This window comes from Budorcas taxicolor, chromosome 5, assembly GCF_023091745.1.
Source record: "Budorcas taxicolor isolate Tak-1 chromosome 5, Takin1.1, whole genome shotgun sequence".
NCBI classification, from domain to species: domain Eukaryota; kingdom Metazoa; phylum Chordata; class Mammalia; order Artiodactyla; family Bovidae; genus Budorcas; species Budorcas taxicolor.
This window is the reverse complement of record NC_068914.1, coordinates 99,991,321-100,014,636: the sequence shown is the minus strand read 5'-3', so window position 1 is coordinate 100,014,636 and position 23,316 is coordinate 99,991,321. Positions and strand designations below refer to the sequence as shown.

Sequence of the window (23,316 nt, the reverse complement as noted above, 5' to 3'; positions counted from 1 at the left end):
GTTTGGCTGTGTTAGGTCTTAGTTGAGGCTGTGTTGGGTCTTAGTTGCAGCATGCAGGATCTCTAGTTGTGGCATGGGCTCCAGAGCATGCCAGCTTCAGTAGTTGCAGCGCTCAGGCTCAGTGGTTGCTCCAAGACATGCAGGATCTTAGTTCCCTGACCAGGGATCAAACCCAGGTCCCTTGAGCCCACATCCCCTGCACTTCAATGTGACTTCTTTCCCTCTGGGCCACCAGAGAAATACCTTCTTTCTGTTCTTAATTGGTACTGCAATGGAGAAATGAAAATCCTTATAGTTAAATCTTTGCCTAAGTTCTCATTTCTCTGCAGTAATTATTTTTCTCTTTTTAACTTAGTAATTTGTGTTTGCACTTTCTCTCTTTCAAATGCCTTCCCATTCCACTCATGTCTTTATAGTATAAATGGATGAAATTACACATATGGCATCCAAAGCCTACTCAATTTTTAAAAGTTTATTTTTCTGATTATAAAAGTAATACATACTTACTGTAGAACATTAGGAAAATGTGGATGAATGTAATAATAATCTGAAATGTAGACAACTACTGATCATATTTTGGTATACAGTTTTCTAGTTTTCTCTCTGTTGCCTTCAGCAATGAGCATCAAAAAAAAAAAGTTTGGTAATATAGTAGCTGAATAGCATTTCAGAAGTTCACATTTTATAGTCTATTTCAGGCCGCATCTTCTCTATCTAGCCTTCCCTGAGAATTCCAGACTAATTACACTAACTTACAATGGTCTAGGTTCTCATGGCAAGCATACTGGGGTGGTTTGCCATTCCCTCCTCCAGAGTGAAAAAGCCAACTTAAAACTAAATATTAAAAAAAACTAAAATCATGGCATCCAGCCCCATTACTTCATGGCAAATGGAAGGGGAAAAGGTGGAAGCAGTGACAGATTTTCTCTTCTTGGGCTCTAAAATCACTGTGGATGGTGACTGCAGTGATGAAATCAGAAGACAATTGCTTCTTGGCAGGAAAGCTATGATAAACCTAGACAGTGTGTTGAAAAGTAGAGACATCCCTCTGTTGACAAAGATCCATATAGTCAAAGCTATGGTCTTCCCAGTGGTCACATACGGTTGTGAGAGCTGTACGGTAAAGAAGGCAGAATGCCAAGGAATTGATACCTTTGAACTGTGGTGCTGGAGAAGACTCCTGAGAGTCTCTTAGACAGCAAGGAGTTCAAACCAGTTGATCTTAAAGGCAATCAATCCTGAATACTTATTGGAAGGATTGATGCTGAAGCTGAAGCTCCAGTATTTTGGTCACCTGATATGAACAGCTGACTCACTGGAAGAGACCCTGTTGCTGGGAAAGATTGAGGGAAGAAGGAAAAGAGGGCATCAGAGGATGAGATGGCTGGATGGCATCACTGATGCAAAGTCCAGGAACTTGGGCAAACTCTGGCAGATGGTGAGGGACTGGGAGGCCTGGACTGTTGCAATTCATGGGTTCGCAGAGTCTGACAACTGGACTGGTTGTTTCATAATGGTCTAGTTTTCTATATTTGTATATTTTAGTTCCCTTACTACATTAGAGCTAGTTGTGTGGTCCTGGATAAATTATTCAGTTTTGTTGAGCCCACTTTCTTTATCTGCAAAATATACTGATAATATTTATTTTGCAGGGTTGTGGTAGGGATAACAAATAACCTATCTCAGCTTAATAAAAGTAGCATTTTTCTTATAGCTTTAGCAGTCTATGTACATAGGAGGTGTTCATAATTTTATGTTTCAAATGAATGAGTAATCTGAGCATCTCAATCAATTATTTATTGAGCACCTTTGACACATAGGTACTGTTCCTATTCCTCAATATCTCTTGAATCTTTATGATTTAGATACCTTTCTTACATAAATCATATGCTCCTCTCAACCTCAAAAGTTCTTTTATGTTTCTGCTGCCATGCCTGGCACATCGTAGAAGGTGCTAAATAAATGTTGAGCTGAACTGAGTAAATTTAGTGGAAAAAGAGAAACACAAGTTAGTTAAAACCTGTCAGGTATTGATGAAGCCATAATAGGTATAAAGTACTTTGTACATTGGGAGATCAGAAGAGATTAATTTTGATTAAGGTATCTGGGAATGCCTTGTGGATTAGGTAGATTTGATCAGGACCTGGAATTTAAGGACTGAGGGGGTGTGTGTGTGTGTGTGTGTGTGTGTGCATGCTCAGTTGTGTCTGACTCTTTGCGATCCATGGACTGTAGCCCACCAGACGGTGTCCACAGGATTTCCCAAGCAAGAATACTGGAGTAGATTGCCATTTCCTTCTCCGTAAGGACCAAGGATGAGGGCTTAAGGATGGAAGTATGAGTTAAGGGTTGGAAAGTGAAAGTGAAGTCTCTCAGTTGTGTCCGACTCTTTGTGACCCCGTGGACTGTAGCCTACCAAGCTCCTCTGTCCATGGGATTCTAAGGCTTGGAGGTATAAGTTAAAATGTTGTGTTTTGTTATGTTGATGAAAAAATTAATAGTTGATCTAAGAAAGAAATGGAAAATTTAATTTGAGACAACCTGAGGTTTATAACCTGGGAGACAGTCTTTCAGAAAGCTCTCTGAGGACTGCCCCGCCCCTTAGAGGTCACAGCAGTTACAGAAGTTTTTGAGATAAAGGGTTCTACATCAAATGAATTACTGACAGAAGGAAGGTTATCTCTCAAGCAGTTATGAAGTAGTGGGTCATCCTGACACTATACAAGATTGAGAAGGACTATAAGCTCTGGTTAATGCAGATGCACAATACACTCTAAAGGGGAGGGAAAAGGCTCGGTCTGGCAGAGAAAAAATTTATCTTTAAATTATTCTTGTCTTGCTATAAAATATTAATTTATTTCATCAATTAGAGTTATTTTTGGTGTCAAAAAAATAGGGTGGGCGAATGGCCTAGATGAGGCAAAATAAAAAAGGAGTTTGGTCTTATATTTTGAGGACTGTAGCGTGACCAATCGTTATAACTGCAGTTTTCAAACGTTTCCGGGAAATAGTCCTTTCAATATTTGGGGCGTCAAGAGAGAGGTGGACCAGAGACTGCAGTTAGCCTGCTGGTGGACAAAGCAGGAAGTCGGAAGATGACAAAAACCTTCAGGGGGAGAAGGGTATTTAATGGCCAGCACTGGTCAGGAGGTAAGGAAGGAGTGTGCACGAGGAAGCGAGGCTGCGGAACAAGGCTTGTGGGGATCGCACAAGCACGCCGAGGGGACAGGGGCGAAGCCCATAACAGGCCGGCTGCTTTCTGCGAAGGTACAGGCCTGCTCAGCCAGCTGGCGCCTGGCCCCGCCCCTCTAGGCCCGCCCAGCAACTATCACCCCGCCCAACACTCGCCGCCCCGCCCAACACTCGCCGCCCCGCCCAGCACTCGCCGCCCCGCCCCGTTACCGTCGCCCCGCCCCGCGCTTCTTGCCCGGCACACCCTCTGTGTCCCGGGTTGCAGACCCCAGCCACTGAACGTCCTTGGCCCCGCCCAGCGACGGCGGCCGGCCTGGCGCCGGTTCGGTCTGGCAGAGGGAGGGCCTGGGCGGTGGGAGGGAGGTTACCTTTCCCTCTCTCACCCTCCGCCGCCCGAAGCGGGAGGAAGAAGCCGCGGCAAAGTCCGTGGGAGGCATGGCAGAAGCTCCGGATGAGCGCGAGCCGGGCTCCGTGGCAGGGGAGCAGCTGCAGCAACAACACGTCGGGTGCCAAGTCTTCTCCGAGCGGCTGGCTCAGGGGAAGCCACAGCAAGCGTTCCTCTCCAGTTTCTTCACCAACAACCAGAAGTGCCAGCTTATGCTCTTAAAGACGTTGGCCACAAGTAGGAGCCTTGACCCGGGGGCTGGACGTCTGCGGGGTGGGGTCTGAGACCCGGCGGGCAGGGAGGGGCCTCCGCACCCCTCCGCTAGGGGGCTCCGGGTTTGGCTCAGGTGTGGCGGAGGCCGGGTTCTGGCCCCAAGGGCAGAGTTAAGGCAGATTTGGCATCGTGGGGTGGGTGTGGAGGTCTGAGCCTCAGTTTCGATCAAAGAAGGCGCTGAGGCCCCCTTCAGGACTACGTTTGCCTGTGGCGTGAATGAGGAGTCGGGTTAGGAGTTAGCCCTTTCCTTCACACTGACAGATCCTCTCATTTCATAGGTAAATTGTGCATTAATATGGGGACTGGAGAGTCCAGGTGAAGCAGAGTTTTAAAGAGCTACGTTAATTAAAGCATACTTGCTGAAACCGCGCAACTCAGATGGGATTTGAACCCAGCTAAAACTCAGATTGGGACTTGAACCCTGCAGGCTGGGACCGGAACCTGCTGTCTTTTAATTGAAATCGCACACCTGGTCTCAGGAAGTTCAGGTTCTTTGTCTCACTGCAGTAGGAATTGAGCAGGAGGCAAAATGATAGGTAAGAAGTAGATTTATTGAGAGAGATACAAACTGCATAGACAGACAGTGTGGGCTGTCTCAGAAGGTGGGAGGCCCTGGGAGATCCATGTACCACAGACAGAAGGTGGTCTGTCTCAGGTGGTGAGGGTGGCCTGGATATATGGGCTGGTTAGTTTTTATGGGCTGGATAATTTCATAGGCTAATGAGTGGGAGTATTATTCCAACTCTTTTGGAGACATGGTGGGGATTTCCAGGTTTGGGGCCAGAGCCCACTGTTTGGCCTTTTATGGTTAGCCTCAGAACTGCTGTGCGCTGTGTCATTTAGCATGCTGATAAATTAAAATGAGCATATAATAAGGCTCAAGATCTACTGAAAGTTGGATCTTCTGCCATCTTGGGCCTAATTGGTCTAACCATTTTATGTCATGTCCACAACAGTGCTGTCATTCTTTAAGGGTTGTGCCCTGCCCCGTTTTGTCCTGGTTCACTGCTGCTGGCCGTGCAGACAGTTTTGCAGTCCTACTCTTTGTTGAAAAGGGTTCTTAACCTTCATACACGGATGGGCTTCAGAATGTGGAAACATCTGATATCGACTGCGAAACTCCTGTTTGTATGCTCCTAAGGGCATTTTTCTGGGGAGAGAGTTCATAGCCCCATGATGTTCTAAGATGCCCATGAACCTGAAAAGGTTAAGAACCATTGCTGTGGGTTACATAGGGACACCATCTGCTGACCAGTTTCTAAATCCAGGGACATTGCACTAGAGATTTCTTAACTTTTTTACAAGGCCCTAGACTTCCCAAGTTTACTTTAGATACATTAAGAGAATCAAAGACAAACTTGTTTGTCCCCAAATAAGACTACTGTTTCATAGCTGGCCAGTGACAGTTCAGAAGTCAACCACTCAGTGAGTTTTCCATCCTTCTTGAGATTACCTGCATCTCCAGGAATCAGGGGAGGAGAAAGGGGAATAGAGGGGAATGATGACATTTTATTTACTTTGCAAATAGGTATCAAATGCCTCCTAGATTCTGCTTTCGGCAAATATAGAGAGTAGTTGGGACCCTGCCTTTAAAATGTTCCAAAGTGGAATGCAGTGGGAAGGATGGGCTGCAGATTTAGATGTGGGTTTAAATTTTGATCCCTTTCCTTGTTACACATGGAAGAGTGATTTGACTCTCTGATCCTGTCTGTCTTTATCAGGGAAAGGAAAAGGGAGTTGGGAAGGGGTGAAAGTACCTCTTTTAGGGTTGTTGTGAGGAATAGGTTTTATAAGTGTAAAGTGCCAGTGTATCAGGAGCTGAATAAACAAACTAGCTGTTCTTACAGTGGAAGAGCCAAAAAGTGGAGGAAGAGTTGAGATAGGAAGTGAGAAGGACCAGGTGCTGAACTTGAGTCCCAGTAGTAATTAACCCGCTTCAACCTTCCAAGGGGAAAGCTGCTGGAGAACCTGTTAGTGTATTAAAGCATCAACCTGCAGCTTTAAAATCCTATCCCTGGGATGAGTGTGATGAAAGAGATCAGGCCTCAAGGGAGACATTTGTTTTATTTTTCTCCAGAGCACATCCATTCTAAATACTGCAGGTCCTTCTTTGAAGAACCAAACCAATGTGGTCCCAGCATTTTTTTTTTTTTTAAAGAGGACACTAGACTTTTGAACCCATTTCAGCTCTGTAAAACTCTCAGTTGCTTCAGTAATAATGCACTTAGTATGGTGCCTGATACTTGATATACACTAAGTAGTATTTATTAATAATAATTGTTTTACTGTTAACACTCTTCAAGAGGGATCAGGTTAGAAAAGCAGTAACCAGTACTTAACTTTCTCATCCAACAATACTTTTACTCACTTGTTTTTGCTTTCAGCATTTGAAAACCTTAATATCTTTTTTTTTTTTTTGCTTACGTCACGTAATTTGCTGTGCATTTATATTCTCAGACAGGACATCTATGTGAAAAGTTGATGTTAGAGACACTTGGGTTCCTTATGTTTTCATGTAATTTTAACAGGCTCATAGATTCTTAGAAGTGGTGGTGGGGGGCTCCGGAGTTGTCTAGCCCTTTTCAGCCCCATCACTGATCAGAAACCTCTGTGCCGTCAATTGACCAGAGTGTTTTAGACCTCTGTTGGAACAGGTTATCTTTGAAGCCCTTTGAGGCTACCAGGTTCTTGTGTCGACTGCTGTAATTGTTGGAAAAACTCTTTCTCACGCTGAGTTGAAATGTGCTCCATGTAACGTCTGCCCTTTGGTCCTTGTTCTGCTCTCTTAACAAATGTTGGCAGAATCTATTCCCACATGACACCCCTTCAGATACTTGAAATTATTGTGGCCTTAGTTAAATCTTTTTTTTTTGAACTTTAATCTTTTTATTTTGTATTGCTGCTGCTGCTGCTGAGTCGTTTCAGTCGTGTCCGAGGTATAGCCTATTAACAATGTTGTGATAATTTCAGGTGGACAGCATAGGGACTCAGCCATACATATACATGTATCCATTCTCCTCCAAACTCCCCTCCCATCTAAGCTGGCAAGTAACAGTGAGCAGAGTTCCATGTGCTATACAGTAGGTTTTTGTTGGTTATCTATTTTAAATATAGCAGTGTGTACATGACCTTCCCAAAGTCCCTAACTATCCCTTTCCACACCCCCACTCTGCCCCACAACCATAATTTGTTTTCTGTCTGTGAGTCTCTTTCTGTTTTGTAAGTTCATTTGTTGTCGTTTCTTTTTAGATTCCATATATAAGGGATGTCATATGGTATTTCTCCTTCTCTGACTTACTTCACTCAGTATGACACTCTCTAGGTCCATCCATGTTGCTGCAGATGGCATTATTTCATTGTTTGGCAGCTGAGTAATATTCCACTGTGTACATGTACCACGTCTTTATTCATTCCTCTGTCAGTGGACATTTAGGTTGCTTCCATGTCTTGGCTCTTGTAAACAGTGCCACAGTGAACATTGGTGTGCGTGTATCCTTTCGGAACATGGTTTTCTCCAGATATGTACCCTGGAGTGGGATTGGAGGGTCACGTGGTAGCTCGATTTTTCGTTTTTTAGGGAACGTCTGTACTGTTCTCCATAGCGGCTGTAGCAATTTACATTCCCATCAACAGTGCAGGTGGGTTCCCTTTTCTCCACACCCTCTCCACCATTTGTTGTTTGTGGATTTTTTGATGATAGCCATTCTGACCAGTGTGAGGTGAAATCTCATTGTAGTTTTGATTTGCATTTCCTTAATAGCTAGAGATGTTGAACCTCTTTGCGTGTGCCTTTTGGCCATCTGTGTATCTTCTTTCTCCTTTCCAAATCTACAAATCCCTTTCTTGCTTCCTGTGGAACATAGCCCTGAGCTATTCCAGTCACCTTCCCCTGTGGAACGGCTTTGGTTGGCAGGTCCTGTTTAGAGTGTGGTACTCAGAATGGGATGCTGTGTACAGATGAGGGCAGACCACAGTGGGGCCACTTACTGCCTTCCTCTAATCTGGATACTGTGCTGCTGTTCATTTCTGTGGCTGTGACCACGGTCATGTTGGTATATTTTGTACACATACATTCCCTCAGTCTTTTGGTATATACTTTAACACACTGTGTTTGATCATTTAACTGAGAAACATATTTGATATTATCTAAGATGTTTGGTGGTACACTTTTTGGTATTTCTGTCAGTGTTTCATTTCATTAAAGACTTGCTTTTATGTTAATTTAAGCTTATCTTTTTGTATTCATCTTTTAATCAATTTTAAGATATTAGTATATTTAATTACTAATTAGTATTGCTTAAAATTAGATATTAGTATTACTTCACTGAGATTTGAGAGGTATTTTTTTCTTCTATAATATTTGGGTAATTTAATTGCTGCTGTTTTTTTCCAATTACCATATGTAATTGAATCAATCTCTTTCTAGATCCATATGTCAAACTTCTACTTGATGCCATGAAGCATTCAGGTTGGTAAGTAAATCTTTCTAAAGTGCTACTCTATATTCTGACTGCTGAAAAGAAACCACCCCTTTCTCCCCCATCCCCCCCAAACTGGAACTACTTCAGATTTTTCACTTCAGGCCGCAAAGCTGTTTCCACATGGTAGGTGGTGGTGGTGGTGGTTGGCCGCATTCTCTCCAGGCAGGCCTTGTTCTCTCCAGACCTCTTCTGCCCTAACTCCACATCTCTGGCTCCACCATTCACCTCAGGTATTTAGTAAAGACAATACTTAAAATCTTTATCGTAACTAATTACCAAACCTGGGTTTTCCACTATGCCAGTCTCAGCATTATCCTTAATAGAGAAGAAGTCTCAGTTTGTTATGCATACAGTAGCCTTCCAGGTATCGTTCACCTTTGAGGAGATCAGAAAAAGTGACTTCTGAGCTCCCCTTCTTAACACTGTGGCCCGAGGGCAGAAACTCCAGCATATTTCCAGTGTGGTCTTTATTAGTCGAGCCAATGCTTTATGGACTCACGGCATAGCGTTTGAACTGGGATTGATTTTGCAGACAGTCTTCTTATTTTACAGATGAGAGAACTAAGTGCTGAAGGTGTTCAGTTGCTTTCCCAAGGTGTCCTGTGTGGCAGTGGTGGAGATGTGGGTGATCCGGGTCTCCTGGCCCAGGGCTGTGCCCCATGGACGCTGCTGCTGGACGTTGTCTCTTTAATCCATTCTTGCCTTCTAGTGCTGTTAACAAAGACAGACACTTTTCTTGTGAAGATTGTAATGGAAATGTCAGTGGAGGTTTTGACGCTTCAGTGTCTCAGGTAGGCGTTTTACTGAGTTGTTTTCCTTCCTCCAGTTCTCCTCATGTTTGCTGAGTGCCTTCCACATGCCAGGCATTCTACTTAGTAGACTTTGTGCAGGATTGAAAAAAAATGAGGTAGTCACAATTCTGACCCTTAAGGTGCTCACATCTCACAGGGGAGACAAGACGTGAATGCAGACGAAGATAGAATTTGAGGCAGGTTAAATTCTTGGAGGTGGGTGTGGTTACCATAGGGGATATTGTGCTGTTCACCTGCTATATGGTGGGAGGCTTTGAATGTCAGGATAAAGAATTTCATCTTTACACAGTGGGAAGTGATGCATCTTTGAGAATTTTTGACGAGGAGAGTGAGTTTTCTCATCTGTAATATATGGGTAGTGATTGTATTTATCTCACAGATATGATTATGAGAATTAAATGAGATTTCTCTTGTAAATTACACTCAAGTCAACACATGTTAGTTTTAAGTCAGTGGGGGGTTCTGACAGAGTTTCGAGGTGGTAGATACGTCATGTGATGAGGGTAGATAAAAGTGTTGTACGTCGCTGATTCCATCATGAGTATATAACACACATTTGACTACGTTTAATTGTTTGCTGCTAGGGACGTTATATGTTTTTTAGTTATTTATAGCTGTTTCAGGGAAATCATGGGAAAGAGCAACATAGCAGAGGGGTGAGGTGTCTGAGTTTTGGAGTCAGATAGACTTTGAGTTCAAATCCTTATTCCCCTGCTTATTAGCTGTGGGACTTGGGCAAGTTATTAATTTTATTCTCTGTTTCCTCATTTGTAAATTAAAAAAATATTAATTTATTTTAATTGGGGGCTAATTACTTTACAATATTGTAGTGGTTTTTGCCATACACTGACATGAATCAGCCATGGGTGTACATGTGTTGCCCATCCTGAACCCCCCCTCCCACCTCCCTCCCCATCCCAATCCCTCAGGGTCAACCCAGTGCACCAGCCCTGAGCACCCTGTATCATGCATCGAACCTGGGCTGGCGATCTGTTTCACATATGATGATATACATGATTCATTGGTATTCTCTCAAGTCATCCCACCCTCACCTTCTCCCACAGAGTCCAAAAGACTGTTCTTTACATCTGTGTGTCTTTTGCTGTCTCGCATATAGGGTCATCATTACCATCTTTCTAAATTCCATATATATGCATGAGTATACTGTATTGGTGTTTTTCTTCCTGACTTACTTCACTCTGTATAATAGACTCCAGTTTCATCCACCTCTTTAGAACTCATTCAAATGCATTCTTTTTAATGGCTGAGTAATATTCCATTGTGTATATGTACCACAGCTTTCGTATCCCTTCCTCGTTTGTAAATTGATAACTGTAACACCTATAGCTCTCCAGGTGGGTCCATTCCCTTTTGGGGTTAAATAGAGTGCACATTTTGAATCTTCATCATATTTCTCAGCAGTATTATACACAGTTGGGAACTCTTTTCTTTTTAATTAAAATTTTTGTTGTGAAGTATCTCATTCATATAGAAGAATAACGAACCTATATGTATGCTTTAAGTCATAATAATAAAATTAACATCTGTATAACTACCACACAGATTTGAGAAATAAAACCCTGCTGGGACTTTAGAAGCCTGTATGCCCCTTCTTGGATCATAGCCCCCCTTCCTTATTTTTGACTTTCGTAAAAATCATTCCCTGCTTATCTGAATGGTTTTAACATCTATGTATACAGTCAAACATTGTGTTATGTAGTTGCCTGCTTTTAAAAAAGTTTAAAAAAAATTTATTTATTTGGCTGCACCAGGTCTTAGTTGTGGTAAGTGAGATCTTTCATCTTCATTGCAAAATGTGGGATCTTTAGTTACGGCATGTAAAACCTTTGGCTGTGGGATGTAGGATCTAGTTCCCTGACCAGGGATTGAACCCCAGACCCCTGCACTGGGAGCGCTGAGTCTTAGCCACTGGACCACCAGGAAAGTCCTTTGTTGCCTGCTTTTAAGCTTTATATATACTTGGGGTCATATGTAATACTCTGTCATTTTATGAGATTATACAGGATATAGTCCTCTGTAACTTAATTCTTTTGTACAACATTGTGAGATTCTTCTGTCTTGTATGCATCCCTGGTTTATTTAGTGTCACTGTTGTATATATTATTCCACCGTGTGTCTGTAGTAGAGTTTACTCTCTCTAATGTCATTTCCAACTGTATTATTATAAGCAATGCTGCTGTGAATTCTTCACCTTCTCTCCTGAAGCACACAGGCAGGAGTTGCCATAGGGTCTCTGCCTAGAGTGGATTGCTGGCTCATATCTCATGCATTCACTTGACTTGAACAGCTAACGCCACTTGCTTGCCGTGGTTTCCGGTATGCAGCACTCCTGCAGTTGCTCCTTTGGTAGCTCAGCTTCCTGTATCAGCCCTTCAATGTTGAAGTCCCTTAATCCAGAGTGTTACAGCCCAGAGTGTTACAGTGTTTCTATCTGGCACTCTGCCAAGGTGATCTAATTTGTTTTGCTAGGTCAGAACTCTGTCTTGAACTCCACATCCGTAGAGCCAAGTGTTCACTGCACAGCTACACTTGGAAGTTTTAAAGGCATCTCAGACCTGACATGTCCAAATCCAAATTGATGATTTTTTACCATCCTCCATCTCCACCCAACTTGGTCTTCTAGTTTTGCATATCTCAGTGAATGGTACCACCATCCATCCTATTACCCAAGCTAGAGCTTTAGGGATCATCCTTGATACCTCTATTCCCTTCTCATTTTCTATCCAGCACCAAATTTTGTGCAATCTACCTCCTAAATACCTTTTAGGCTTCCACCACCCTAGCTTGGGCACTGTTATCTCTTGCCTGCTGCTGCTGCTGCTAAGTCGCTTCAGTCGTGTCCGACTCTGCAATCCCATAGACGGCAGCCCACCAGGCTCCCCCCGTCCCCAGGATTCTCCAGGCAAGAACACTGGAGTGGGTTGCCATTTCCTTCTCCAATGCCTAGAATACTTTATTCTCATTCAGTTAGTCTCTCTGCATCCAGTTTGGATCATCTTATGCCTGTTTTTCCAATTGTGGTCAAAAGAATGAAAGCAAAATAAAACACCCCCTGTTTCACTGTTCCCTTTCAGTGACTTCCCATTGCTGTCAGGATAAAGAGTGACTTGGCCCTGGTGACCTCACCAGCCCTACCTCATGCCTACCACCTCCAGCTTTGTGCTTCAGTCCTATGGGCCTACCTTCACCTTTTCAAACATTCTTGTCCTTCAACCCTCCCCCTACCCTTTGCATGTATTATTCTCTCTCTGGAATGCTCCCTTCCCCTCTCCTCAAATTTGACTCCTGTCCATCCATCCATTAGATCCCAGTTTTAACATTCCTTCTTCACAGAACCATTTCCCAACTCTGCAGATCAGGTCTGGTACTCCATTGTATGTACTCATAACAACTGTTATTGCATGTGCTCAAACATTTTGGTAAATATTTGATTAATTTCTATCTCCATTTGTAGACTGTAAATCTAATAGGTCTTGATAAACATTAGTTGAATAAATGAGTGTTGAATGAATGTATATAAAATACCTGGGACATGTCCCAGTGTCTGGCACATAGTAAGTATGGAGTAAGTAGAAACTATTATTATTAGGACCCCTCATGTCTTTGTTATTCTTATAGGGTCTTCCTGTAAAGTGTGCTGTTGGCTTTTTGCACTTCTTTCTGAAGGTCTTTCTGAGGACTTTTCCTGGCAATTCTAGTAGAATGGGACAGTGTGGTCATGCATTGTTGATTCATGGCTCATTCAGAAACTTGATAAGAAGCATTTTACATATATTCTCATTTAATTCTCACAGTTCTATGAGGTAGGTAATGTAAGTTATCTCCTTTTGATAGTTGAGGAAACTGAGGCACAGAAAGCTTAAGAAACTTGCCCAAGGTCACTGACTTAGTAAGGAGTGGGGCTGGAATTTGAATCTCTGGTTCATTCCAAGGTCCACAGTTAAATATTATTAAGAGTCCAAGGCAGGCTGGTGCAGTCCACCCAGCGAGGATGGTATGTGAATAAATGTCCTTACACTAAGTGCTGTGCAGTCCAAGGAGAGGAGAGCCCTTGGGGAAGGCTTCCTGGCATGTATGGAGAAGACTGGGCCTTGATGGTGGGCTGGGTGTGGGCTCGATAGAGAAGAGGAGGTGAGGCTTTCCATGCAGTGAGCCCCCTCAGGTGAGAGTGAAGGTGGAATCTTATGAAATGAGAGTAGCTCTTGGAAATAACTGAACTTCTCTCATTTTGGTGCCTCTTAGATTGTTCTGTGCCAGAATAATATCCATAATCAGGCCCATATGAACAGAGTGGTCACCCACGAGCTCATTCACGCGTTTGATCATTGTCGTGCTCATGTCAATTGGTTCACCAATGTCAGACATTTGGCCTGCTCTGAGGTAAGTTTTATTGTAGAAGATACTTTCCCTCCACCCTGAACATTGTGTGTTTGAACATTTTATTCAAGTATGATTTATTTAAACATATTTGTTTTCTTGTCATAACTCCATGTTAGTCTTCGATTTCCATTTTTAACTACTGAATACAATTTTTGTCTTAAATATAACCTTTAAATCCTAATAATAGTGATTTGACTATTATATGACTAATTATAATATAAAAAAACAATTTTTCCTATGGAATAAACATTTCCTATATCATAAAATTTATATAAACATTTACTGGGGGCTGTGTACCTAACACTGTTCTGTTTGTGGATTCTTATTTAATCTTCACAACAATCCCTTGAGGTGTAGATACTGTTATTCCCATTTTATTTGGTGAAAAGTGAGGCAGTTGTTTAGATACCATGGTTAGTAAGTGGCAGAGGCAAGATTACAGTCAAAGTTCTTGATGGGTTTGCTGTGCTGCCTTCCACAGGTAAAGTTGCTAGCTTTCTCTAGAATAAAACAGTTCATTTCAAAAATGCAGCATCAGTCCAGTTCAGTCAATCATGTCCGATTCTTTGTGACCCCATGGACTGCAGCACGCCAGGCTTCCCTGTCCATTACCAACTCTGGGAGCTTACTCAAACTCATGTCCATTGAGTTGGTGATGCCATCCAACCATCTCATCCTCTGTCATCCCCTTCTCCTCCCGCCTTCAATCTTTCCCAGTATCAAGGTCTTTACCAATGAGTCAGTTTTTCGCATCAGGTGGCCAAAGTATTGGAGCTTCAGCTTCAGCATCAGTACTTCGAATGAATATTCAGGACTGATTTCCTTTATGATAGACTGGTTGGATCTCTGCAGTCCAAGGGACCCTCAAGAGTCTTTTCCAATACCACAGTTCAAAAGCATCAATTCTTTGGTACTCTGCTTTCTGTATAGTGCAACTCTCACATCCATACATGACTGTTGGAAAAACCATGGCTTTGACTAGATGGACCTTTTGTTGGCAAAAGTAATGTCTCTGCTTTTTAATATGCTGTCTAGGTTAGTCATAGCTTTTCTTCCAAGGAGCAAGTGTCTTTTAATTTTATGGCTTCAATCACCATCTGTAGTGATTTTGGAGCCCCCAAAATAAAGTCTGTCACTGTTTCCATTGTTGTCCCATGTATTTGCCATAAAGTGATGGGACCAGAGGCCATGATCTTAGTTTTCTGAATGATGAATTCTAAGCCAACTTTTTCACTCTCCTCTTTCACTTTCATCCAGAGGCTCTTTAATTCTTCGCTTTCTGCCATAAGGGTGGTGTCATCTGCATATCTGAGGTTAGTGATATTTCTCATGGCAATCTTGATTCCAGGTTGTGCTTCATCCAGCCCAGCGTTTCTCATGATGTACTCTGCATATAAGTTAAATAAGCAGGGTGACAAGATACAGGCTTGATGTACTCCTTTCTCAATTTGGAAACAGTCTGTTGTTCCATGTCCAGTTCTCAGTGTTGCTTCTTGACCTGCATACAGATGTCTGAGGCGGCAGGTCAGGTGGTTTGTATTCCCATCTCTTTCAGAATTTTCCACAGTTTGTTGTGATCTACACGGTCAAAGGTTTTGATGTAGTCAGTAAAGCAGAAGTAGATGTTTTTTTTGGAACTCTCTTGCTTTTTCTGTGATCCAATGGATGTTGGCAATTTGATCTCTGGTTCCTCTGCCTTTTCTGAATCCAGCTTGAACATCTGGAAGTTCAGGGTTCATGTACTTTTGAAGCCTGGGTTGGAGGATTTTGAGCATTACTTTGCTAGTGTGTGAGATGAGTGCAATTGTGCGGTAGTTTGAACATTCTTTGGCATTGTCTTTCTTTGGGATTGGAATGAAAACTGACCTTTTCCAGTCCTGTGGCCACTGCTGAGTTTTCCAAATTTGCTGGCATATTGAGTGTAGCAGTTTCACAGCATCATCTTTTAGGATTTGAAATAGCTCAACTGGAATTCCATCACCTCCACTAGCTTTGTTTGTAGTGATGCTTCCTTAGGCCCACTTGACTTTGCATTTCAGGATATCTGGCTCTAGGTGAGTGATCACACCATCATGGTTATCTGGGTCATGAAGATCTTTTTTGTATAGTTCTTCTGTGTATTCTTGCCACTTCTTAAATCTTCTGCTTCTGTTAGGTCCATACCATTTCAGTCTTTTATTGTGCCCATCTTTGCATGAAATGTTCCTTTGATATGTCTAATTTTCTTGAAGAGATCTCTAGTCTTTCCCATTCTATTGTTTTCCTCTGTTTCTTTGCATTGATCACTGAGGAAGGCTTTCTTATCTCTCCTTTCCATTCTTTGGAACTCTGCATTCAAATGGGTATATCTTTCCTTTTCTCCTTTGCCTTTAGCTTCTCTTCCTTTCTCAGCTATTTGTAAGGCCTCCTCAGACAATCATTTTGCCTTTTGGCATTTCTTTTTCTTAGGGATGGTCTTGATCACTGCCTCCTGTACAATGTCACGAACCTCTGTCCGCAGTTCTTCAGGTACTCTGTCTATCAGATCCAATCCCTTGAATCTATTTCTCACTTCCACTGTATAGGGATTTGGTTTAGGTCATATGTGAATGGTCTAGTGGTTTTTCCTACTTTCTTCAATTTGAGTCTGAATTTGGCAATAAGGAGTTCATGATCTGAGCCACAGTCAGCTCCTGGTCTTGTTTTTGCCGACTGTATAGAGCTTCTCCATCTTTGGCTGCAAAGAATATAATCAATCTGATTTCGGTGTTGACCATCTGGTGATGTCCATGTGTAGAGTCTTCTCTTGTGTTGCTGGGAGAGGGTGTGTTCTCTTGGCAAAACTCGATTAGCCTTTACCCTACTTCATTCTGTACTCCAAGGCCAAGTTTGCCTGTTGCTCCAGGTGTCTCTTGACTTCCTACTTTTGCATTTCAGTCCCTTATAATGAAAAGGACATTTTTTTGGGGTGTTAGTTCTAGAAGGTCTTGTAGGTCTTCGTAGAACTGTTCAACTTCAGCTTCTTTGGCATTACTTACTGGTTGGGGCATAGACTTGGATTACAGTGATATTGAATGGTTTGCCTTGGAAATGAACAGAGATTATTCTGTTGTTTTCGAGATTGCACCAAAATACTGCATTTCTTTTGTTGACTATAAAGGCTACTCCATTTCTTCTAAGGGATTCTTGCCCACAGTAGTATATATAATGGTCATCTGAGTTAAATTTACCCATTCCAGTCCATTTTAGTTCACTGATTGCTAAAATGTCAATGTTCACTCTTGCTATCTCCTATTTGACTACTTCCAATTTACCTTGATTCATGGACCTAACATTCCAGGTTCCTATGCAGTATTGTTCTTTACAGCATTAGACTTTACTTCCATCACCAATCACATCCACAACTGGGTGTTGTTTTTCTTTGGCTCCGTCTCTTCATTCTTTCTGGAGTTATTTCTCCACTGTTCTCTCCTAGCATATGGGCATCTGCCTACCCGGGGAGTTCGTGTTTCAGTGTCCTATCTTTTTGCCTATCTTTGCCTATCTTTGATGGCAGAGTAGAAGGATGTGCGCTCATCTTCTGTGAGAACTCCAAAATTACAACTCACTGCTGAACAACTGTCGACATGAGAATGCCCACCAAAAAATATACCCCATGTCCGAGGGCAAAGGAGAAGCCCCAGCAAGACGGTAGGAGGGGCCAAATTGCATTTAGAATCAAACCCCATACCTGCCAGAGACACTCAGCGGTCTCAAACAAAACCTTGTGCACACCAGGAGACTCCACAGAGACTGAGCCAGACCTGCCCCTGAGTGTTTGCATGTGTTTGCTTGGAAACCTGCCTTTCTTCAAGATTCATGTCAATCATTTTATGGCCCGGGAGAACTCACCTTGTGCCAGTGTTATCTCATAATGCATGTTGTGGGTGAAGGGCCTGGTGCCAATCTCTGAGTTTTGAGACATTTCCTTTCTCTCATCTGCAGCCTGCTAGTAGCTATATAGGCTTCCCTGGCGGCTCAGATGGTGAAGAGTCTGCCTGCAATTCGGGAGACCTGGGTTTGATCCCTGGGTTGGGAAGATCCCCTGGAGAAGGAAATGGCAATCCACTCTAGTATTCTTGCCTGGAAAATCCCATGGACAGAGGAACCTGGCAGGCTACAGTCTGTGGGGTCACAAAGAGTCAGACACGACTGAGCTACTTTACTTTCAAGATGATATTAAATGTTTGAGTGTGTCCTGTGGAGGTACAGGTCAGCAGTGGCCTGCTGCTGGGGCAGGGGCTCTGGGTGCAGCAGACCTGGGTTTGGCATAAGCCCTCTTGGAGGAGGTCGCTATTAACTGCACCATAGAGCTGCCAGAACTTACACAGAACTGGGAAAACAGGTTCTTGGAGGGCACAAACAGAACCTTGTGTGCACCAGGACCCAGAGACCCCACAGAGACTGAGCCAGAACTGTGTCTGAGTGTCTCCTGTGGAGGTACAGGTCAGCAGTGGCCTGCCACAGGGGCAGGGGCTCTGGGTGCAGCAGCCTGGGGTATGGCATAAGCCCTCTTGGAGGAGGTTGCCATTAACCCCACCATAGAGCCGCCAGGACTTACACAGGACTGGGGAAACAGACTCTTGGTGGGTACAAACAGAATCTTGTGCACACCAGGACCCAGGAGAAAGGAGCAGTGACCCCACAAGAGACTGACCCAGACTTGCCCGTGAGTGTCCAGGAGTCTCTGGTGGAGGTGTGGGTTGGCGGTGGCCTGGAACAAGGTCCACGACACTGAGTGCAGCAGTGCCTTATGCGTGCACAGGACCTTTTGAAGGAGGTTGCCATTATCTTCATTACCTCCACCATAGTTTTGGCCTCAGGTCGAACAACAGGGAGGGGACACAGCCCTGCCCATCAACAGAGAATTAGATTAAAGGTTTACTGAGCATGACCCCGCCCATCAGAAGAAGACCCAGCTTCCCCCTCAGTCTCTCCCATCAGGAAGCTTCCATAAGCCTCTTATCCTTATCCATCTGGGGGCAGACAGAATGAAAACCACAATCACAGAAAACTAATCAAACTGATCATATGGACCACAACCTTCTTTAGTTCAATGAAACCATGAGCCATGCTGTGTTAGGCCACCCAAGGTAGATGGGTCAAGGTGGAGAGTTCTGACAAAACATGGTTCACTGGAGAAGGGAATGGCAAACCACTTTCAGTATTCTTGCCTTGAGAACCCTATGAACAGTAAGAAAAATACAATATAGGAAGATATTTATTATTATCTTCCTATGTTGATTGGATTGCTTTCAGAAATACATATATATATGCTCCTAGAAAGACATTTGTATTTCATACTTGCGTTTCATTAATTGAAGAGTGCAATGTGCTGAGAAGCTTAAAAAATTTAATATAAATTTCAAGCTTATATTTCATAACTTAGATTATTTTTTCTTTCCCTTGAATTAATAAGCAGCCTCCCTGCATCTGATTATAACTCATATAATTTGGAAAAAAGACTGAAACCTGAGCTTTTGAATATTTCTCTCTCTTGGGTGTTACAAGAATTAATGCCTGTTAGCTAGTTAAAGTGTGTTAAGTGCTTTGAGCTCCTCAGAGGAATGAAACTATGTTATTATAGGAGTATTAAGAAGTGGGCCATCTGATTGCAGTGAATGAGCAAAATTGTGGCCAGGCTGGCTATAGAATGTGGGTAGTTCCACAACTCTTTCACATATTAAAGCTGCTTTTCAGAGTAGGAAATGGAAACCCACTCTAGTATTCTTACCTGGAAAATTCCATGGACAGAGGAGCCTGGCGGACTATAGTCCATGGGGTTGCAAAGAGTCGGAAAACACGACTGAGCACATCCACAAAGCTGCTTCTTACCTTAAAGATACAGCAAATTGGAAAATACGTGCTCACTTCAGGCTGTCATATTCATAGCATGACCAGTTTGGAATGTTCTTGGTTCCTGTACCCATTAACTTTTCACAGGCCAATTGAGGCCTTGGAGGAAGGTCATGAACTTACATGGGTTTAGGGAAGATCCAGGAGAGTTTCAGTGGTTTGGGCTAGGAGGACTGGGAGGTTTGTGCGCCTGAGTGTCTTAGGTACTGTTCTGTTTTATGCACATATTAAAAATCAGTTTGTAGGTCTTTGGAAGAATTCTTTCTTGAAGTCCTTTTGGTCATTTCTAGAAATGAGAACAGAGTATCTGTAAAGATTGTAGAGGGCATAATCTTTAACTCAGAAGTCCAACTCTGACTTTTGGTTGCAAAAGAAATTAGTTCTGTTATTAAGGCCCCAGAGAAACATTTTCAAAATTCCTTTTGAATTGGTGATGTTTTGTAGCTTAGCTCATAGATGTCTGGCCTTTTTTAAAAACATGCTTTTCTGAATTCAGTAGTTATTTGTTTATTTATTGGTTGTGCTGGATCTTCGTTGCCATGCCGTCTTTTCTCTAGCTGCAGCCAGCAGGGGCTAAACTCTGCTTGCGGTGTACCAGCTTCTCATCGTGGTGGCTTCTCTTGTTGCAGAGCATGGGCCTCGGTAGTTATGGCACAAAGACTTGGTAGTTACGGTTCCTGGACTCTAGAGCACAGGCTCAGTAATTGTGGCGCGTGGGATTAGTTGCTCCACGGCATGTGGGATCTTCTTGGACAAGAGATCGAACCCATGTCTCCTGTATTGGCAGCAGATTCTTTAGCACTCACCCACCAGAGAAGCCCTTTGCTCTTTTTCTTAACTTAAGAACTTCTTAAGTCAACAGTGAAGTGAAGTTGCTCAGTCGTGTCCGACTCTTTGCGACCCCATGGACTGTAGCCCACCAGTCTCCTCAGTCCATGGAATTTTCCTGGCAAGATTACTGGAGTGGGTTGCCATTTCCTTCTCCAGCGGATCTTCCCAACCCAGGGATCGAACCCTGGTCTTCCACACGGCAGGCAGACGCTTTGCTGTCTGAGCCACCAGTTGAAAAAATCTCACAGATACTCTGTCCTCAGAAGATTATGCCAATTTTATATTCTTTTATAATAAAAAAAAATCAGCTGATATAAAGGTATAGAGCACAAGCGCTTACTTTCTTTTGGTCTGCCTTCTGTCTTTGTGATAGGTTCGAGCTGCTAACCTGAGTGGAGACTGCTCGCTTTTAAATGAAATATTCAGGTTGCATTTTGGATTAAAACAACACCATCAGGTAAAAACTAACATATGAAATCGCTTAACTGTCAAGAGTGCTATGAGTGGAAATAATGAACAGAGAAATGAGAAGTACATTTAGTATTTGAAATGTGAAAGAACGATTATTTGAAAAGAATACAACATGTATATCACTTAAACCAATAGAGGGAATTCAGTTATGTTTTATAATTAAGGGCAAGCTCTGTGACTGGGAGATTTTCACAGTGAAAAGCGCTATGATATCTCTCATGGGATCATTTTGGATGGGGGTAGATAATGAATGGAGATGAAATCACATCCTGTCTTCTGTTCTAACAGTCCTGGACTTCTGTTTCAAACTATCATTGTTCTTAAGACAAAAAAGTAATACCTGTCAGAACAGAGACTGCAGCGCAGTGCGGGGTGTATTAGCGCTCCTTTATAAAGGCCGTGTGATGTGACAGCAAAGCTCTGCATCGGCACAGACTTAACTGTGAAGAACTGAGCTGAGAGGTTTTGTGAACAAAACAAAATGAAAACTATAGGCAAGATCAGTCCTGCTGGAAAGCTTTTAACGTCACCGATAAATGGACCCGGGGAGAGGAAATTTAGAACTTATGGACTGGTGAAGAATGTGAGCAGTTCTTCCCACAGCAACCAAGGGGCTCTGTGTCCACACTGAGAAGGGCTGGTCAGAGCTTTTCTGTGGGAAGAGATTGCTGGGCCAGTTTGTGACGTACATGGGCATCAGGATAGCAGTTTCAACCAGATGTAGAAAGGACAGGCTTGGAACAACAGGAAGGTCCTTGGTGGAGTAACTCAACTCAGCTCTGGGGAGGAAGGTGGAATGTCACAGTGAACTAAGAGAAACTGTGAACTCAGCGAATGGAAGTTAGAAGGCAAACCTGGGGCCTGGGAAAGGTGACTGCGCAGATAAGGCTGTTACGCTTTCAGCCTGTGCCAAGTCCACTTGGTGATGTGCCGCTGACTTGTCCTGAGCCACATGGCATCTGTGCCCTCCAATCCCTGCTCTTCTGGTGAAGTCAGCCCAGGCAGCATTTGAATGGGCCGTGTGTTCTGGCTCTCAGTGGAAAGAGTGGAAGCAGGGTGCACTCAGCACATCCCCAAGAAGAGGCTAATGCACATAAGGCATGTCGTCCGGGGCCAAGAGTCTTTGAAAGAAATCTCTCCTCTTTTTACCTTGGGTTGGAAGTAGCAGTGGATGAATATAGTGGGCAATAGGATGAAGATAAGTGGAGGCAGTGGGAGAAGAGTCCTAGCTTTTGTATAGCATGTGCCCAAGAAAAAACTTGTTTGATTTTTTTTTTTCCCCCTGAAAAATGAGAAAACCTTCAATTTTTGTGTGTGGTTTCCTGTTGCCTCCAGGGGAGATGCCCCTCTCAAAGGAAGTTATCCAGCAATGGTCAGCTATGAAAAATTGAGAGAGAGAGAGGCACAGCAGTATATTTCAGATTTATTCAAGTTAAAAAAATTCAACCAGAACCTTATTTATAGACTTTTAAAATGATTTTTCAAATTGGGAGTTACTGTTTAGCAGATATTGCCTAGAACTTATCGTCATTGGGAAAGATAAGAAGAAGGGAAGAGAGGAAGAGATCTTTCTTATACCTAAATAATTTTAGATTGAGCTAAACGTGCTCCATAATTGCATCTTTATTTTTTGGACTGATAGAAATGAATAAAATAACATGAGAGAAAATTAATTTTGACCGTGGTTCAGACCTTTTGTGAAGTGTTACTATTTCATGAGTAAATTTTCATATAAGATTAACACTATATACTTTCTTGCTCCTTAGACTTGTGTGCGAGACAGAGCCATTCGTTCTATCCTGGCTGTTAGGAACATTAGCAAAGAAGTAGCTCAGAAAGCTGTTGATGAAGTTTTTGAGTCTTGTTTCAATGACCATGAACCTTTTGGAAGGATCCCTCATAATAAGACCTATGCAAGATATGCTCATAGAGACTTTCAAAACCGGGATCGATACTACTCAAATATATGAAGACAATGATATTTTATACTATAGAGCTTCAGTGATGAAGAAAGTATGGTTCCTAAGCGGACAAACATAAATGATCAATTAAATACAGGGAAGACACAGAAGATGCTGATTCTAACATCAGAAAAAGTAACTGTGGTGAGAAATGAAATTGCCTTAAATGCGAAGGCAAACACTGTATCTTTGTAGCTTTGGATCTTCATTTACCAGTTGGTAAATAAAGCAAATAAATTGTTAATTTAAAATTTTCTACAATATACTTGTTATTACTTGTGTTTTGTTTTTATGATAGTTATTTGTTTTTATTATATGTGATTATTTTAATACTTGATCATGGAACCTGTGAAGTATGCCCTTGTATGATGTGTATTTCTTCTTTGGAAAAATGTCTTCAGATCCTCCACCCATTTTTAAATCAGGTTGTTTGTTTTTTGATGTTGAGTTGTTTGAGTTTTTGTATATTTTTAAAGTAACCCCTTATCAGATATTGTTTGCAAATATCTTCTGCCATTTAGCAGGTGACCTTTTCATGTTGTTGATGGTTTCCTTTGCTATGCAAAGCCTTTTTAGTTTGATGTCCCGTTTGTTTATTTTTGCTGTTCTTTTGCTTGCCTGAGGAAACATACCAA

The 23,316-nt window shown here is 42.6% G+C and overlaps 1 protein-coding gene across 2 annotated transcripts; it reads left to right on the top strand.

Moving 5' to 3' along the window:
* The first annotated feature begins 3,459 nt into the window (after window positions 1–3,459).
* On the top strand, window positions 3,460–22,930 carry ATP23 (ATP23 metallopeptidase and ATP synthase assembly factor homolog). 2 transcript variants are annotated; one of them, XM_052640522.1, is made up of 6 exons: window positions 3,460–3,814; window positions 8,277–8,322; window positions 9,041–9,122; window positions 13,407–13,544; window positions 20,623–20,706; window positions 22,487–22,930. In XM_052640522.1, the coding sequence occupies exons 1-6, from the start codon at window positions 3,628–3,630 to the stop codon at window positions 22,688–22,690; spliced, it is 741 nt and encodes a 246-aa protein (XP_052496482.1). In that variant the 5' UTR covers window positions 3,460–3,627; the 3' UTR covers window positions 22,691–22,930. The 2 variants fall into 2 exon arrangements, with proteins under 2 accessions (XP_052496482.1, XP_052496483.1); XM_052640523.1 differs by lacking the exon at window positions 3,460–3,814 and adding an exon at window positions 4,182–4,386.
* Window positions 22,931–23,316: the final 386 nt, after the last annotated feature.

Bases quoted from the DNA above. Each gene is read 5' to 3' on its own strand.
- ATP23 (XM_052640522.1), top strand. From the start codon at position 3,628: ATGGCAGAAGCTCCGGATGAGCGCGAGCCGGGCTCCGTGGCAGGGGAG. The intron at 8,323-9,040 runs GTAAGTAAATCT...CTTGCCTTCTAG, and splicing joins GCCATGAAGCATTCAGGTTG to TGCTGTTAACAAAGACAGAC. The intron at 13,545-20,622 runs GTAAGTTTTATT...TCTTTGTGATAG, and splicing joins GACATTTGGCCTGCTCTGAG to GTTCGAGCTGCTAACCTGAG.